At 37.5% G+C, this 17904-nt stretch overlaps 1 protein-coding gene across 4 annotated transcripts; it reads left to right on the top strand.

The window, feature by feature from the left end:
• The first annotated feature begins 2578 nt into the window (after positions 1-2578).
• Positions 2579-16011, top strand: LOC307152778 (diamine acetyltransferase 1-like). Of its 4 annotated transcripts, none has more exons than XM_079861703.1 (6): positions 2579-2653; positions 14392-14443; positions 14517-14600; positions 14772-14873; positions 14955-14995; positions 15231-16001. In XM_079861703.1, the coding sequence occupies exons 1-6, from the start codon at positions 2636-2638 to the stop codon at positions 15399-15401; spliced, it is 468 nt and encodes a 155-aa protein (XP_079717829.1). In that variant the 5' UTR covers positions 2579-2635; the 3' UTR covers positions 15402-16001. The 4 variants fall into 4 exon arrangements, with proteins under 4 accessions (XP_079717829.1, XP_079717828.1, XP_079717827.1 ...); XM_079861702.1 differs by lacking the exon at positions 2579-2653 and adding an exon at positions 11309-11381; XM_079861701.1 differs by lacking the exon at positions 2579-2653 and adding an exon at positions 13836-14069 and having other exon boundaries at positions 15231-16011.
• The last annotated feature ends 1893 nt before the right edge of the window (positions 16012-17904 follow it).

The following is a 17904-nucleotide window of genomic DNA, read 5'->3' on the forward strand; positions in this document are numbered from 1 at the left end:
CAGTGTCCTTGTTGTAATCACAAAAAAAATATTACAACTTAATATTCAAATAAAAATGACAATAGCATATTAATGATACTAAAATAACACTGGGCTGGTTTAATATGATCATTTTCAGCAGGAACATCTTATTGTTTTATCTCTATTTGTGATCAGATTGTCAAAAGGTATGGCCAGTTAGTTACGCAGCCAACCAATAACATGAGGGCATCCAGCAGTACTTTGATTAACAATACAGTCTCCAGCAATAAACACAATTTATGTGTTTGAGTCCAACCACCACATGGCATAATGATGCTGCCTACCTTACTGAAAAGGTTTTGTGCTGGGATTCAGGGAACATGACTTAAATGCTGCTGGCAGCTCACTAGGTTTTGGAACAGAGCTGTTGTCTCTCTTCAAACGATGGGAAACCACTTCAAAAGACCACACTTTGGTGTCATTGTCTACTTTTCCTGCATAATTATAGTGACAGTTTTAATCAATCAATGTGCTTTCAGAAGAATGACCAAATTAAACCTCCGCTGTTTACACCGAAAATGCCACTTCAACTCATTTTCTCACACGTCAAACAAGCCAGGAAAAGAGGGAGGCTAAGAGATGGAATGGAGGGAGATTCTCAGCAGCGCTGCGTTTTCGTGCCAGCTCCGCTTGTTTCATGTTGAGATGATTCTGACAGAAACAGACAGATGGATGTGAGGTATCAGAGGGAGAGAAAACGAGGTCAAAAAGAAACTTAACAGGAAATGGAACAGAGGCCAGGATATCACAGAGCCAAACACTCTCAATAAAACATCACTCATCAATTGCTCACTTCGTGTTTGCTTTGGCGGCTCACATGAAAGCTTTGGGTATAGGAATGCAATGCAGATCAAAAGAGACACTGAAATTGACCAGTGGATGTTTTGAATATGGGAGCACTTTGTAGAGAGGATATACTTAGTAAATGTGACTAGACTTTAAATCAAAATCCTGTTTAGAATATAAAGAAGATTATTAAAGTCAACATGAAATGTTGGCAATCCTAATGTAATGTATTTCAGTGTGAAAAAATGTATGCCAAAACTTAATTTAGTACTTTGGGAATTGATTGGATGAATTAATTTCGATGTAAAACAAAGGTAAATAAAAATAAATCATCTATAAGCAGAAACAACTAAATTGTCACAATTATATTCAGTTTAGTTTGGTTTTCTGTCCTTATGTTCATGTGTGCGTGTCTGATGTGTTGCTATGGTTTCTGATTATCCTGTTCAGCTGCGTTCATCTGTGTATTAAGTTCCTGTGTTTGATTCCTCATTTGTCTGGTATTGTCAGTGTTACATGAATGTATTACTTTGCCTATACCTGCCTTTACCTGAGTTTGTTCTGTGTGGAATTACTATTATAGGCTATAGTCTCTTCATGCTGTCATGTTCTGGACTTCCACGAGTCAGATGAAATATTTGTACATGAAAAAATATATGATAACCAGTGTTGGGTGGGTTTACTTGTTTTATTCTAGTTCTTATTCTCTTTTCTAATCAACACTTGATTGTGGGTAAGTTTAATAAAATAAAATAAAAAAAAACAGTATTTTGAACAAAAAAAAAGATGAGAAAGGCTGAGAAAAAGACTACAACATGCATAAGCAATGCTTTTATTGCTTGTTTCTGCTTCTTTTATGTTCATGTTTTGATCTGGAGGTTCTGTACTCTTTCAGAAGATTCGTAATAGCGCTCCCTACCATATAACAGTGAAAACTTGGATTGCCGGAAAATTCCGTCAGTGGCGGGGAAGCGTTGTCTCATAAATTACAGAAAATTCTGTCAATGGCGGGGAAAGAGTTAAAAAAGTGTGTCCTATAAAGAAAAAATGTGTGTAGCATGAATGAAATTTAGACGTACTAGCTACATCCGCCATGTTTTCATTGGCATGTGACCTACGGCGTCAGTTGTGTCGCTTCACCTCCAATCACAAATCCTCTCTGGTGGCCTCACAGGATAGTAAAATGTTCATTGAATGTGCACTTTAAAATCTTGCCAGAAGTAGTAAGTCATCCGGGAACTCTTTGCCTATAATGTTTTATGAATACTATGAAATTGGACACACTACTCGGCTTACATATTGTTTTTCGCCTACAATATAGTATGAGAAGTAGTGGTCGGACGCAGCGAAGGTCAATGATCCTTGTAAAGACAGAATGAATCTGTGTTTTTTGAACGATTCGTTTGAATGAACGACTCAGAAACTCAGTAACTGGTCGCCATCTATGGCGTATTGATGTAACCTGCAAATTCTGTAGCTATCCACACACTCAAGCTCTCCAATCCCACTATATTCCTATCATAATCTTAAGTACACACATCTCCACAAAAGAAAAGAGCCCAGTGGCGTGATGTTGTCGAACAGCAGTTTAACTCCAGTGTTTATCTCTCTTTCCTCCGTCAGCACAGCCAACTAAAACCATTGATTTTGCCCTGAGGGCTGGAGAGGATGAAGGTGCCATGTGGAGAGCCCGAGTGGGTTGGAGTGTTGATGTTTGTATGCAGTATTAGTGGCTGTTGTACTCAAGCATCGCACTCAATGCGCCTATTGTGCAGTCCACTGCCAGATCAATGAAGACAGACAAGCTCGGGCTGCACCTTCCTGCAGAATGGGGTTATTGAAAAAGGTTTGGAAAATACAATTGTTGGGGAAATTTCAGCTGTGCTAATGCTTTTGTCATTAAATCTTTTAGCCGAGAGAAAGGTTCAGTAGTGAATGTGGCTACTACTGTTGTGAATTTATGAAGATAAATACTGTATTATCCTTCTGAGATATTACAAATTTCTCAGGTAAGAGGTGATCTGATTTCAGTCCTCCAAGTGACATAGATAGCTACACTGGGTAAATTATTTGGAATACGAATAAAAGTACTGCATGGCTGGTTTATTTGCATGTTTTAGTGCAATATTCACTAAAATGATTATGCAAATGTTTTTTTCCCATTATGCTATGATTGGCTCATTACCCTGTCAAAGCGATAATTCCTAACTGTCATGTTCACAAATTAAGTGCATGGGTCAAACTGGAAATGATGACTCATTTTTTTATGACCGACAACCCAGGTCAGACTCGAGCCTCAGTCCTCATGAGCACAACAGTTCTTTATATAGCAGAACAAAGGTGTAACTTCTCCAAATTGTTTAATTTCACTTTGCAATTTGCAGTGTTTGTGTGGTTTTTGTTGAATGTTTCATAGCTGAACTAACTAAGCCAAGTCTGTTTAATTTCCAGGAATCAAATAGCAGGATAAAATGCATACTTTGAATTCACTGAAAGCTGAAAGGTTCAAACTGCCAAAGGAATGAATGTGATTGAATCTTTTGAAAGATATTCAACAGTTTGACTTTGAGATTGTTTTTTGCAAGCAAAGATATTCTTTAGATAAATCAGTTTGTTCGCAGAGTTATGCATATACAGTATGTGAAACAGGAAATAGTTATTAAACTTTACAAAAGACTTCTCAACTTATTAAATTCTGACCATAATTTTGACCAGTTATCACAAGTGGTTCTCATTTGGTTTTGCTTCAGGAACTACATCAAGTTGCAACAAACAGCACTAAAAAGAAAAAAAATCATCGGAGTGTATATTTACATTAAGTGAAAATAGCCCACCTTGTTGGCACATGCTATTTATACTAACTCTGCCCATTGTCTGATTGAGCCAGACAAAATTGCACAAGATATTCTGCTGATAACAGGATCAGTGGCATTGAGGGTAGGACAGGTTTCTGTCTTTTTCTGAACTAATTTTTCCCTTTTACTGTAGCATATCAGCTCAGAGTAGCATTTATCTTATATAAAATTAAGAAAATATTCGACAAGTATATAGTTTGAATAAAGTGCCAAACGCGCATTTAATAGTGAGAATAAAGTGTTTTAATGGGTAGGGTTAGGTGTATGGGGCTTTAGGGACAAGTAATGTCCCAATAAGGCAGCATCCATTTTATGTTGTTATTATTACACACTGGTTTATAATACTACAATATTCATAGGTGCACCATGTAAATAGCATTTAACTACTAGGCTATTTATACTTAGTGCAAAGAAAATACTGCTATTTTCACTTAGCGTACATAGCATCTATCACTATTTGCAGTGGGGTTGAGTTTAGTGCCTAAAATAGCAAATAGTTAGCGATAACAGTTGTCAAAATGTCAAAATATAAAAAATCTAATGGCTGCCAATGGAGAAAGATGTTTATTGCTACAGTTACGACATACCAGCAGATGCTAACTAGCTAATACTTAACTCTTTGGCCTGTACAAACTCTTGCAGAAACTGCATGTTTTTACATGCTGGTCTATCAGCGCAGTATTATTGATTCCAGACCACCTCTTTTTCAGTTAGTTCTTGGCCAGAGAAGCTGCTACGTTGCCCAAGACTTCATGCTAACAGCTAAAGTTAGCATTGGCAATGGAAGACTAAACAGTAAGAGGGATGTTGATGCCCATGTTGGAAAGATAGTCCGAAATTGATGAATCCCTGGAAAATTCTGCCAGGAACTCAGTTTTACATGTCAGCGAACCATTATCGAATCTGACTTCCCATTTCGGGTTGACACAAGCACATGCCCTGTTATGACTGGAACAGATAAGCCTAAGTTATGTATTTTACCCCCTGACGATACAGCAGAACATCCCTGCAGGGAAAGTCACCAGCAAACTGAATGTGAAAATGCATACTCATTACCAGGAGGGTGGAAACAAATGACAGTGACTTACACGCGACAGCACATTAATTTGTGATTATTTACAATGGTGGCCATTGTGTGGCAGCATGCTAATTTTGTGGCGTTTCTAATGAGCTGTGACAAAAACTGCAAAATAACACAAAAAAAGAACACAAGAGGAGGAAAGATGAGGGTAATCAGGAAGTGATTATAGTTTGTCACTTAATCACATGTCTCCAAGGGATGTCTCCATGTCTTAATTAAAGTGCCACAGCAACATCATTTCACCTCCGGAGAGAGACGGCTGAAGTGTGTTATCTGCGAATATGGAACCAAAAATGAAAAAAAGGAAAGACAACCTGAATGTGTCACTGGATTTTAATCACAGATCAAGATATCAAGTTTTCTAAACAATATCTGAGTGATTGGCATAACGTTGGGATGTAATTATTAGGCAACAAAAGTGGCAGTGTCTGTTGTCTGGAGGTCAGGGAAGGTCATGCTGAATTACAAGAGTTATAATAAAACCTGAAATCAACAAGACTTACATAGAGTATGTGATTTTAAGGCGTCTAAAACAGAAAAATCCGTACATCAGCCTGTACATGACCAAAAAAAAAAAAAAAAAAAAAAAGAAATATTCATTAATTGTTTGAGTTTAAATTATGTCTATAGTTTGCTTGTAGATAATGAGAGAATCAGAATCAAAAGTTTTCCAGAGTTTTCAAGATAATAACAAATAATACTAATCAAATTGGAAAAAAGGTCACAATGTGTAAACAAAATGTACAATTATATTGTTCTATTGAAAAACACTTACATTGCTGCTATTGAGGAGGGATACATGTAAAGTGCGACCAAAAAGTAATTATTATATTATATTATAATATATTTAAAAAACAATGAGAGAGAGTGAGAGAGAGAGAGAGAGAGAGAGAGAGACTAATGTACATTACATTAGGATTGCCAACTATGACTTTTGCTCCATAGTTTTTTTTAGCAATATAGAAGAAAACAAAGTACGACTTTAACTAACCTCCTCAGGGAAAACGAGTCTGGATGGAGCTAAAGACAAATACTTCTGTGACTATACCGAAATAAAAGCAGTGGTGCAGTTATTTTTTACTGTTTTTCTGGAACACTGCAAGTACACCACTCCAGTCTCCTATGCTTGTACTGTCTCTGAATCATTTATCATAATATCCGGCCTCTTCTCAAACGAAATGTGCGACTCCCCGCTTTCCGCCAACACATCCGAACAAATCATATTTACTATCTCTAAATCAAACCGACACTTTTAGTGGGAAGCATCTGATGTATTAAAGAATACTCATGCGCTTGCTCACGGCGCTGCCTGTGATTAATCCTGCGTCCCATCGGCACAACCTGGAACTCCCCTAATGTGCTTGTGCTGTCGAAACGTTTTGCAGAGCAAGTCTGTCAGCTTTATGAAGTCGGACTTATTTAATGGAATCCGCCTGCTGCTGTGTGTCTGTGAGGGTGGAAGCGAGGGATGAGGGATGTGAGACGCGGTCGCTAGCCCTCTATCTGCATCACAAATGACAGGGAAACCCCTCGCTCGTGTGTCCATCACTAATCCAAGTTGTCAGTTTGAGTCTCGCCGCAGGACCGAATGCAAAACATCTGCAGTGAACATCTGGTCAAGAGCAGTATTTAACTGATGGGGATGAGAGGTTGTGTTTATCATGTTTCCGTAAATGGCTAGCACACAGTTGCTGGGTGAAAGAATCACTGACAGCTAGATTTGCTTTTAATTGTAGGCCAAAAAAGGAACAACTTCAAAATCAGTCGGCCTATGTTAATTTATATTATATTAGTGGTGCTTAAGAACATTAAATGTGCACTAAATGGTTTGATGATAGGCCTACCTCAAATCAAGTGGCTTGGTAAAGTTGCCATGAAATAGAAAATGATATATTATTTGTTGGAATCAGACATAAAAAATGACTGAGCTACACCTGTTTGAAGTCAATAAAGTCAGCAAAGTAAATTTTGAGAAAAAAGTTTTCTGAAGGTTCCAAAACAAAATCGCCTAGCAACCATACCTTAAAATCCCTGGTAATAACACCAAATTTGGCAAACACCAAGTCAAAACCAAATATCTATAGGGAAATATATATATATATTCAACTTTTTTTCCCATGATACCACAGTTGTTTGATTAACATTAATGAAACTGACAGCCTATATAAAGACCAACTGTACCGCACAGATCTAATATAATTATCACATCAAATGTTTTTCCTCAACAGCTAACCAAATGTTCACTTAAGATATAACAGATAATGTTTGTGTAAATACTCGCCAAGACAGATATTTAGCATGAGTTTGAAAATTACATTTCATTTGTTCAGACTCATGCCATCGAGAATTCGCTATGAATATTCAAAATGTTGGAATGCTGCTCTCTAAAAACGATACCAAACTTGTGCTGAGTCACCAGTCGTCAAGAAGAAGCAGAGAAAAACAATGCATTTTTCATGGGCAAAGGAAAGGTACTCCTCTTAGAAAACGTATAAATAAAGATACTTTTAGATGTTTAATTGCTGTTTGGAGCATTGGGATCGCTAGACAAGGGCTCAATGAACTCATTTTTGTAAAAAAATCATATTCTACCAAAATTTACATTTTTCCTGTAGCTCGTAATTAGCTCGTGTGCATTCTGACTCATTTTGCCACACAGGTCACAAATGATTATACACATCATTATGTTTTTAAAGGAATAGTTCACCCAAAAATTTGCTCAAGTTTACTCCCATTATTTACTCACCCTCAAAGCATCCTAGGTGTATATGACTTTCTTATTTCAGCTGAAAACAATCAGAGTTATATTAAACACCCCCTGTGGTGAAAATCAAGTTTTTAATGTTGTGTATGTCTACGTGGTGTTTTTTTTAATATGCTTTAAGACAAACCATATGCAAATGCATAAGTCAACACCATTGCTAAATATTTTCGGTTTAAAACTGCAGTAAACCAAAAGACAGTCTCAAAAACGCAAAATCGCTGGTGTTTCTGACGTCACAAACTACATTGTAACCAATCATGTCAATGCGCCAATGGGATTTAGCATATCATTAGCAAACTAGCAGGGGAATCTAAAGAGAAGCCAGGTTATCCTGGTATATTTTTGTTGATATGAAAAATCGATTAGATTTAGCAATATAGCGGGTGTATGATATTACGATGTTATGATGAACTATATGCCTTTCTCCATTGATGTTCTGAGATCTTCAAAGCGAGATGGTGAACGGGAACATTGTTTGTGTAACATTAGCAACACATTATTAGCTGTTTGATAACCTAGTCAAGCAAATGGCTAATCACATTAATTACGTTACGTGTCTGACGTTGTAAAGAGCGATACCATTGTGCAGCGTTTACAACAGTAAGTTGGCCGAGTGCATCTCTGAGCTGGCGTGAGTGGAGGTGGGGCTAATTAGCATATTCACTCAGATCGTACAAAAACATACCAATGAGATTGGAAAAATTCATAAGAATTATATCATACAAATGCATACAAATTCACAATCGCCACAGATTTGTCAAAATAGTTATGAATTGCCATAAGAGTTTGTGGGACTCTTAATTTGAAAAGGTGCATTTAGAAAACCTTATGGAAAGTTTTTTTTTTAAAGGTGAAGTGTGTAATTTCTGTCATCAAATAGGATTGCAAAAATAAGTACCTTTTCAAATAGTTTAGAATAAAGAAGAAAACACTTGCAGAAAACAAAATCACAACTGCAAAGTATAAATCACCTTTTAGGCCTGATGCTTCCTAACTAAACACTCCTGTCTGCAACTGGATAATTAGTTTTACATTGAAAAATTACACAACTGCATAACAACACCTTGGCAACCGCCAACAACAAATTTACAGTAGTTGTTGCTGTGATTGGTGAGGTACAGCTTCAAATAAGACCTTTATACTAGGTAGGCCTAAACCCAAGAATCATTATAAACATGATTTTTTTTTTTTTTTTTTTTGTCTCGTTTGAACTTTCAAAAGAAATCTTACAGCTTTTTGAAACATTTACGTAATTTCGGTTCTCTCGAGATACAAGATAAACATAAGAAAATGAGGCTGGCTAAAAAGGAAGATTCAACCATAAAAAAAAGGATTTTTTTCCAGCTCAACAAAGCTTATTGTAAAAGCAATAAAAAGTGATTTTAATGAGCACCGTGCCCCTGGAAATAATGCGTACTGATGCATAATACAACAATCAGATGATGTGCTGTACTTCTCCAGCACAAATATTAGAAAACTGAGCTTGAGAGTATATAGTAGCTTTCACTGTGAACTGCACAGAAATGAATTAGGGATCCAACGAATAAATCCAACATAAAACAACAAGCTGTCTTTTTGCGAATGTTGTGAGTGTCCATCTTCTAGCTCTAACGTGGACCGAGAGCATATGTTCACTTTCATCTCTACACATTTTTTTTCCTGTCTTATCTTTGCAAATCAAAATTTTAGCAAGCTCATTTTCCTCACAACAAGAAAGCAACTGGAAGATGGAGTCATTTTAAAACACAGAGGGTTTTGATCTACACGTTCTTTTGCACAACATGACTAATGGTGTTTGAATGGACTCTGTGTTTCGTTACTGTGCAGTGACTGTTAACGTGGGAAAAAATAGGAGCTGTAAACTTTAATCCTAAAAGCAGATCATTTACATAATCATTCTTTATCCGTTAAAGGTGATGTAGAAATTTCAGTCATTCCCCAACATTGCTATCTAAATTAGAGCGCCCCAGTTCCTTTAATGCGTGTCCCCATGAGGAAAGAGAAAGCTATAGCATTTCCATTCATCTCCCAAAGCCTTCACTAGCAAATAGAGAATAGAGAAAGATTTTTTGGGGTTTCAGATGATGTAACTACACCATCTACCAGCAGGAGGCTCAGGATCATTCTAACTAGCCACCTTAGCAGACAGAAATTACATTAGCATAGCAAATAATAGCTATTAAAATCTTACAGTACCAGTCAAAAGTTTGGAAACATTACTATTTTTAATGTTTTTGAAAGAAGTCTCTTATGCTCATCAAGACTGCAGTTAAAAAAAACAACAAAAAAAACCAGTAATATTATGAAATATTATTACAATTTAAAATAATGGTTCTCTTTTTTAATATATTTTAAAATGTAATTTATTTCTGTGATGCAAAGCTGAATTTTCATCAGCAAGTACTCCAGTCTTTGGTGTCTTATGATCCTTCAGAAATCATTCTAATATGATGATTTGATACTCAGTTATTATCAATGATGGAAACAGTTGTGCTGTTTAATATATTTTTTGGAATACTTTTTTCAGGATTCATTGATGAGTAAAACGTTAACAGCATTTATTCATAAAAACAGCATTTATTCAAAATAAAAACATTTCTAACAATATAAATCGTTACCATCACCTTTTATCAATTTAACGCATCCTTGTTGAATTAAAGTACTAATTTCTTTAAAAAAAAAATAGTTATTGTTCCCAAACCTTTGAACGGTAGTGTATATTGTTACAAAAGATTTCTATTCTAAATAAATACAGTTCTTTTTAACTTTTTATTCATCAAATAATCCTGAAAATAGTATCTCAGGTTATAAAAAATATATTAAGCAGCACAACTGTTTCCAACATTGATCATAAATCAGCATATTAGAATGATTTCTGAAGGATCATAAGACACCAAAGACTGGAGTACTTGCTGATGAAAATTCAGCTTTGCATCACAAAAATAAATTACATTTTAAAGTATATTAAATAAGAGAACCATTATTTTAAATTGTAATAATATTACATAATATTACTGTTTTTTTTTTTTTTTAACTGCAGGCTTGATGAGCATAAGAGACTTCTTTCAAAAACATTAAAAATAGTAATGTTTCCAAACTTTTGACTGGTACTGTATAAGGACTGTTTTGTTGACATTGGGACCTCAGATAATCTCTAGGATGTTATTGAACTCTGAGATCAACTGTAGGGGAAAAAAGGGAAACGCTCATGGGGCATAACGTATCTTTGATATATATGGTCTGAGTGCACAACAAGCTAATAAGATGGCATAAAATCACTAGCCGCACGACATCTCTCTCTGCAGATGCAAGTAATGAGAGGAGATCAAACCCAGTTTGAGCTCAAGAGCTAATTCTTGACTATCTGCTGAAGTGAAGACAGTTGGAGAGATAAGGCAACACTGACACCTTGATTAGCTAATTTCCCGCCGTTAATCAGGTTTAGGAATCAGGCACAGCTGGCCTGGCAGGTGACAGCTAAACAAGTTTGTATTCACTTAAATTACACAATTGAGACAGGGCTTATCATCCTCTAATGGCCTATTGAGGAATTGATTTGCCTTTTGTTAAGGCCACTCAAGCTTGCCATGTCGGTTTTTAAACTCACTTCTTCTCCAATACCTCAAACAGTCCCAACTGAGGCAAATCTTGCCTTCGGATTTTTTCTTGAACAGTCAAACATTAAGGTGTCACTACAAATAAAACCAATTTTCTAACGACAACAATGCTGCTGCATATTTCTAGACTAAAGCAGCTTTTCTCAAAGTATTCACTCCCCACAGAGTCTCTAAACAGTTTTGTCTGACAGCTCCCTATGTAGGCAGAATTTTAAGGCATCATAGCCGCTCTCCTGATGCGAAGGTTGTTCCAAAAGGTAGACAGAATAATTACGCTCATAAAGATACCTAAAGTTGACCAAATTCTCAGGCAGCAATGTGTGGGCCTATTCATGTTCCCAAATAATCTTTAATCAAATAACTTCCTTTCCCTCTTGCAGCAACATCTCTTCTCCGATGATGTTTTTCCTGGTGCAAGGGCAGAAAAACCTGTCACTCACATGATCAACCAAAAGCAAACCACAGCCATCCAACCATCCAATCAATTCCCAAATGGACAAAATCAATTCCTGTCCTACATTTTTTTCTTGTTCCAGAAGCCGCCTCAATCGAATATACGTCATAATAGGGAAGCAAAGACTATTGGAACTTCCGTTTCATGCTGACTTTAAGGCCATTTAAGAGTGTGTGCAAGTGACAGGAAGTAAGAAAAATGCCAAAGATCAGTGCCCTTAACGCACACTTTTCCAGTAACAAGATACTTTATCAAGTAGTGAGTTTGATTCATTATAGTGAATCTTTTTTTTTTTCAGATGATTCATTCAAATATTAACAAAAAGATTTCCATGTACTATAGGCTAAGTATAAATGTACAAGTTAAAGTTTAATACTATCACCTGTTTGAGATAGGCCATCATGAACATTTCTTCAAAACCCCTCATTGTTTTTGAATGAGCAAAAATAAAGCTCTGATTAAATGATACATTTTATTCTTAGATATTTATATTTTTGAATTATCAAAATGTATAGACCCCTCAAGTATTTTCAATATAGTTACTTTTTGTTTGTAGCTTGTATTATAGCTAATTAATACAACGCAGTAGATTGTTCAACTACTTCAAATTATGATTAGCCAACACAATCTCAGGCCAATTCGTACGTATTTTACGAGGTGGCTAATTCGTACAAATTTATATGACCTCACTCGTAAGAATTCGTAAGATTCGTAAGAATTCGAATTCGCTAAATCGTACATATTTTACGAGTTGCCCAATTCATATAAATTCGTACGAATGACCTACCCCTGACCCCGCCCCTAAACCTACCCATCACTGGGGTTTAGACAAATTGTACAAATTCGTACGAATTGGTCGTGAGATAGCGTTGGATTAGCATGTAGCTTCACCAACACTGAGTATGTGTGTGATCGAGATATGTTAATGCAAGGTTAAAGTATTGTTTTTGGCTTAGCAACGAGCTAATGGCAAACTCTATTGAACGTGAGTAATGGTATTTGTATGACACAAGAGGTTTCTGCCAATGTAGAGTGTTCTAATTGGTCACTTAAATTGTTTTTTCAAAGTTAGTCTGCTATGTAGGCAGTAGACAGCGAGCCAGCGTAGCCTACTAGTTTTGGAACAGATCCAGAGTTTGGGAGAGAGCTCTTTCTCACTCCGTTGGGTGTAAAGAAGCCATACACACTATTGTACGCTTCTCTATTTTTGGCGTCTGATTAATGTTCCTGGCCGCTTTAGAGACTCTCTGATATATGGCTTCTACTTAAATATATTTTTCAAGAGAGGCGACACCTTTGTGTATTTCCTGTTCTATTTCATGTCTTTTTCACAAGTGCACCAACAAAGTAATCTCTATCATTTTGTTAAAGTGTCTTAAATATGAAGTGTATAATTTATGTGCCATAGTGTCACTGAATTGCAAAAATCACTGGTTTCTTGAACAATCCCCCGTCTTCCTTTAGTCAGACAAACAGATAGTCCCACTGGACTAATCATGAACTAAATACATTTACATAGAGGATCATCGAATGGCAGAAATATTAAAGAGGGGCAGTCATGCTTGATATTTAAAAGGTGAAGTGGATGTATTGGCACATGGACACCATCATTATCAACAAAACCACTAAGAAAATTGCTGACAGATTACTTAACTGAAAGCCTTTGCCCCATCAACATTTTCTTAAAAGCCTTGACATTTTTGAGCAATAAGCTCATTTTCAAATGATAAAGTGTCATGTGACAATTATTAGTTTATTAAAGCAGGGTTTCCCAATGGGGGGCTCATGATGCAGAGGAGGGTAGTAACTAGTAACGAAGTAAGCCTACATTTACTTCGTTTGAGTATTTTTGTGGAAAGTTTTTACTGAGTAGATTTAAATGTAGGTATTAATTCGAGTACATTTCTAATGAAAACACGTACTGTACTTTTACTTCGTTGCGTTGGGCGACGTTCCTCTCGTTACTTTATTTTAATAAAGACAAGTTTATTTTAAAAAACAACTACGTGTTAACGTTTATTCCAAGCGCGCTGAATCTTTTTTTTTCTGGGGCATGAGCGATGCTCAATTCACAAATAAATCACTCTTTTGAGTTGATTCTGTTCAAAGACTTCATCAAACAAGTTGGCAGATCTGTATAAATTGGTTCGCAAATCAGTTTGAATGATTTGTTCAGTTTCACTCCACGCACTGAATTGTCCACACACTCGGAGTCGTAACAGGAAGGTTTAAGAACATCAAGAGCGTTGGATGAAGTGGGCGTGGACCTTAAACAGCCGGTTCAGCTGCTGCATGCGAGTCCCTTACATGAGAAGCTCGAACTTAGCGGAGGGTAATATTCTGGGAAGCGAATGAAGAAACACTTTTTGCTTCACTTCACATATAGAGGACTAGTGAGAAAAGGGAAAAAGAGCAAAAGAAGGAAATGGCCAATTTTAATTTGCGTAAAGCGGAGCCCAAAGACGTGCCTGACATATTGCGACTGATAAAGGTAGACTTCACACTGGTTTATACATATGGATATTTTAAAATAAGATATGTAAGAATTATGCTGTCGAAAACTTTTAAAAAGTGCATACATATGCTTTAGAATACGTTTATTTGGTGTTCTGTTGCACAAAATCATATTACAAGTTACCATCACATCTATTCTGATTGTTATATTAATGTGAAATAGTTTCAAATCAGTTTCATGACATTGATGAATTATCCAAATATGACCCTGCTTTAAACCAAGCTAGGCCTGGGGCCAATCACCTACAGAACTTGATGTACAACATAGTTCAGGAAGCATTTTTTCTTACCTTCTGCAGGAACTCGCCAAGTATGAAGAAATGGAAGACCAAGTTATATTAACTGAGAAAGGTGAGACGACTCTATATGTCAAATGTGAAATCTCATCAATAGTTTGCCCGCAGTGACAAGTTTTGTTTTTTAGATCTGCTCGAGGATGGATTCGGAGATCACCCGTTTTACCACTGCATGGTCGCAGACGTGGCAGCCGAGCACCAGAAAGTCGAGGGTAAAACACCAAGATGATCTTTAATGAACTGTTGAATAGCTGAGATGTCTGTTCTACATTTGAATGTGAAATGTTTTATCAGAAGTTACGTCCTAAAAAGGCGTTACATTTAACATTCATACACAAAGCACATTCATGCACAAGTAATGCAATAAGTGTTCACACTTATAGGTTATTCTGTGATTGGATATGCCATGTACTACTTCACCTATGATCCTTGGATTGGCAAACTGCTGTACCTTGAAAATTTTTATGTAATGAGAGAGTACAGAGGTAAGGGTGTGTTATTAAGGGTGTATCTTATGAAACTGCAGGCATTTTCTCAATCCCCCTGACTAATTTCATACTTCACAGGTTTTGGAATTGGGTCTGAAATCCTGAAAACCCTCAGTGATGTAAGTTACCCGTTTTCATCTATTGCACACATGGTTTGTATCATTAAAGACACTAATCCATACAAAACATTTTTTGATACAAAACTCTGTAATTGCTGAAACAAAATAGTATAAGCAAGTAGTTTCAAACTTAAAATAGACCACAGATTATGTAAAAATGTTGTTGTCTTTATGGTGATTGTTTTCATGCATTACACGTCTAGATGCTTCCATAAAGAGTTGTTTCCTCCTACAGACAGCGGTGAAGAATCGTTGCAGCAGCATGCATTTTATCGTGGCTGAGTCCAACAAGGCATCCATCGACTTTTACAAGCGACGTGGGGCTTTCGACCTCTCGCTGCAGGAAGGATGGCGACTTTTCAGGATTGATAAGGAGAATCTTCTGAAAATGTCTGCTGAAGAGTGAGCTGGCCCAAAGTTCCAGTGTTCAATGAGAGAGTAGGGATATCTCACAGCCATTTCTCAGTTTAAAAAAAAAACTTTAATGACTTTAAATATTTTAGACACTGTGGGTATTAATTATGTTAACATAACAATTTAGTCTTGAGATGAAGTTATAGCAGTACTTGTAGTCATATTCTATAGTTTGCATGTCAAATTAACTTGAATGCATTGAAAATAAAAAATCTAAAACGTATTTGTATTTAATTATATATGTATAACATAACACCTTCAGGCATTCCTCCTACAACAAATGTGGAAGTCATAACGGTAAAAGTGTAAAAGCAGACTACATACTGCACTGTACTGTAAATGAACAGAGAATGGATTATTTCCTGGAGGTTGCTATGTTTTGCAGAGGAGCTGCAAACGGAGACGTGACGTCGGACACTTTCTGGTTCCCGTAGTGACCGCTCACGTGGTGTTTGCATACTTTACCACAGCTGAAGTGAAATAAATGCAATATTTGCCAAATAATACACAGATGTTTCAGAGACATTTACATTCAATACTTTATGTACTGCTTCATACAGTGTCTGTTTGAACAAGAATAAAGTTCAACATAAGCTACTATCAATGAAGTGGAGTCTATGTTTTTTTAATCAGTTTTAATTTGATAAACATGACACAATATAACATCGCAACTGCATGAAACGAGTGTTTACTGTTATAAAAAACTGATTTGAATAAACATGAAACACACGTGATCGTTGTCATGCGGTGAATCCGGCCAATCGTGGAACAGCTGTGTCGTCATCAGAGCTTGTGCAGCCGCTCTTGAGAAGCTGCGCTGGCTGAGTTCTCCGGCTACTCTCGAATCGCTCTCGCGGTACTTTGATGGCACACGTCACAGTCACGTGGCATCGGCGCTGTATCAAGTAAGACAAAAGGCTTGTTCGACTTCATGCAGCTCTGCGCAGACCGATCGGCGGCTGACTTGAAGCAGTGCATGCCGGTTAGAAATTTTGTCCGACTTGATACTGCGCCGACGCCACGTGACTGTGACGTGTGCCATCAAAGTACCGCGAGAGCGATTCGAGAGTAGCCGGAGAACTCAGCGAGCGCAGCTTCTCAAGAGCGGCTGCACGAGGCTGATGACGACACAGCTGTTCCACGATTGGCCGGATTCATCGCATGACAACAATCACGCGTGTTTCGTGTTTATTCGAACACCTTTAGTTCCTCTAAAGCTCACAAATCAATTTTTTATAAACACTCATTTCATGTCGTTGCGATGTTATATTGTCATGTTTATCAAATTAAAACTGATTCAAAAAACGTAGACTCCACTTCATTGATAGTAGCTTATGTTGATAAACTTAAACAGTAGAATAACTTGAACAGACGCTGTATGAAGCAGTAGCCTACATAAAGTATTGAATGAAAATGTCTCTGAAACATCTGTGTATTATTCGGCAAATATTGCATTTATTTCACTTCAGCTGTGGTAAAGTATGCAAACACCACGTGAGCGGTCACTACGGGAACCAGAAAGTGTCCGACTTCACGTCTCCGTTTGCAGCTCCTCCCCGCCTGCACGCGGCTACTCTCGCCGATCGGTTACATCCAGCCGCAGCCGATGTCGAACACACCTAAAATTTCTAACCGGCATGCACTGCTTCAAGTCAGCCGCCGATCGGTCTGCGCAGAGCTGCATGAAGTCGAACAAGCCTTTTTTCTTTCCTGGTTCGGTTGAAACACGCCCCTTAATCACAGCCCAATGGAGCAGTATCAGACTCATAAGGTGTGTTCGACATCGGCTGCGGCTGGATGTAACCGATCGGCGAGAGTAGCCGCGTGCAGGCGGGGAGGAGCTGCAAACGGAGACGTGAAGTCGGACACTTTAGGTGTGTTCGACATCGGCTGCGGCTGGATGTATCCGATCGGCAAGAGTAGCCGCGTGCAGGCGGGGAGGAGCTGCAAACGGAGACGTGAAGTCGGACACTTTCTGGTTCCCGTAGTGACCGCTCACGTGGTGTTTGCATACTTTACCACAGCTGAAGTGAAATAAATGCAATATTTGCCCAATAATAGATGTTTCAGAGACATTTTCATTCAATACTTTATGTACTGCTTCATACAGCGTCTGTTTGAACAAGAATAAAGTTCAACATAAGCTACTATCAATGGAGTCTACGTTTTTTAATCAGTTTTAATTTGATAAACATGACACAATATAACATCGCAACGACATGAAAAGAGTGTTTACTGTTATAAAAAACTGATTTGAGAGCTTTAGAGGAACTAAAGGTGTTCGAATAAACGCGAAACACACGTGATCGTTGTCATGCAGTGAATCTGGCCAATCGTGGAACAGCTGTGTCGTCATCAGCCCTCGTGCAGCCGCTCTTGAGAAGCTGCGCTCGCTGAGTTCTCCGGCTACTCTCGAATCGCTCTCGCGGTACTTTGATGGCACACGTCACAGTCACGTGGTGTCGGGGGCTGTATCAAGTCGGACAAAATTTTGA

Source organism: Squalius cephalus, assembly GCF_949319135.1.
Source record: "Squalius cephalus genome assembly, chromosome: 24".
Taxonomy (NCBI): domain Eukaryota; kingdom Metazoa; phylum Chordata; class Actinopteri; order Cypriniformes; family Leuciscidae; genus Squalius; species Squalius cephalus.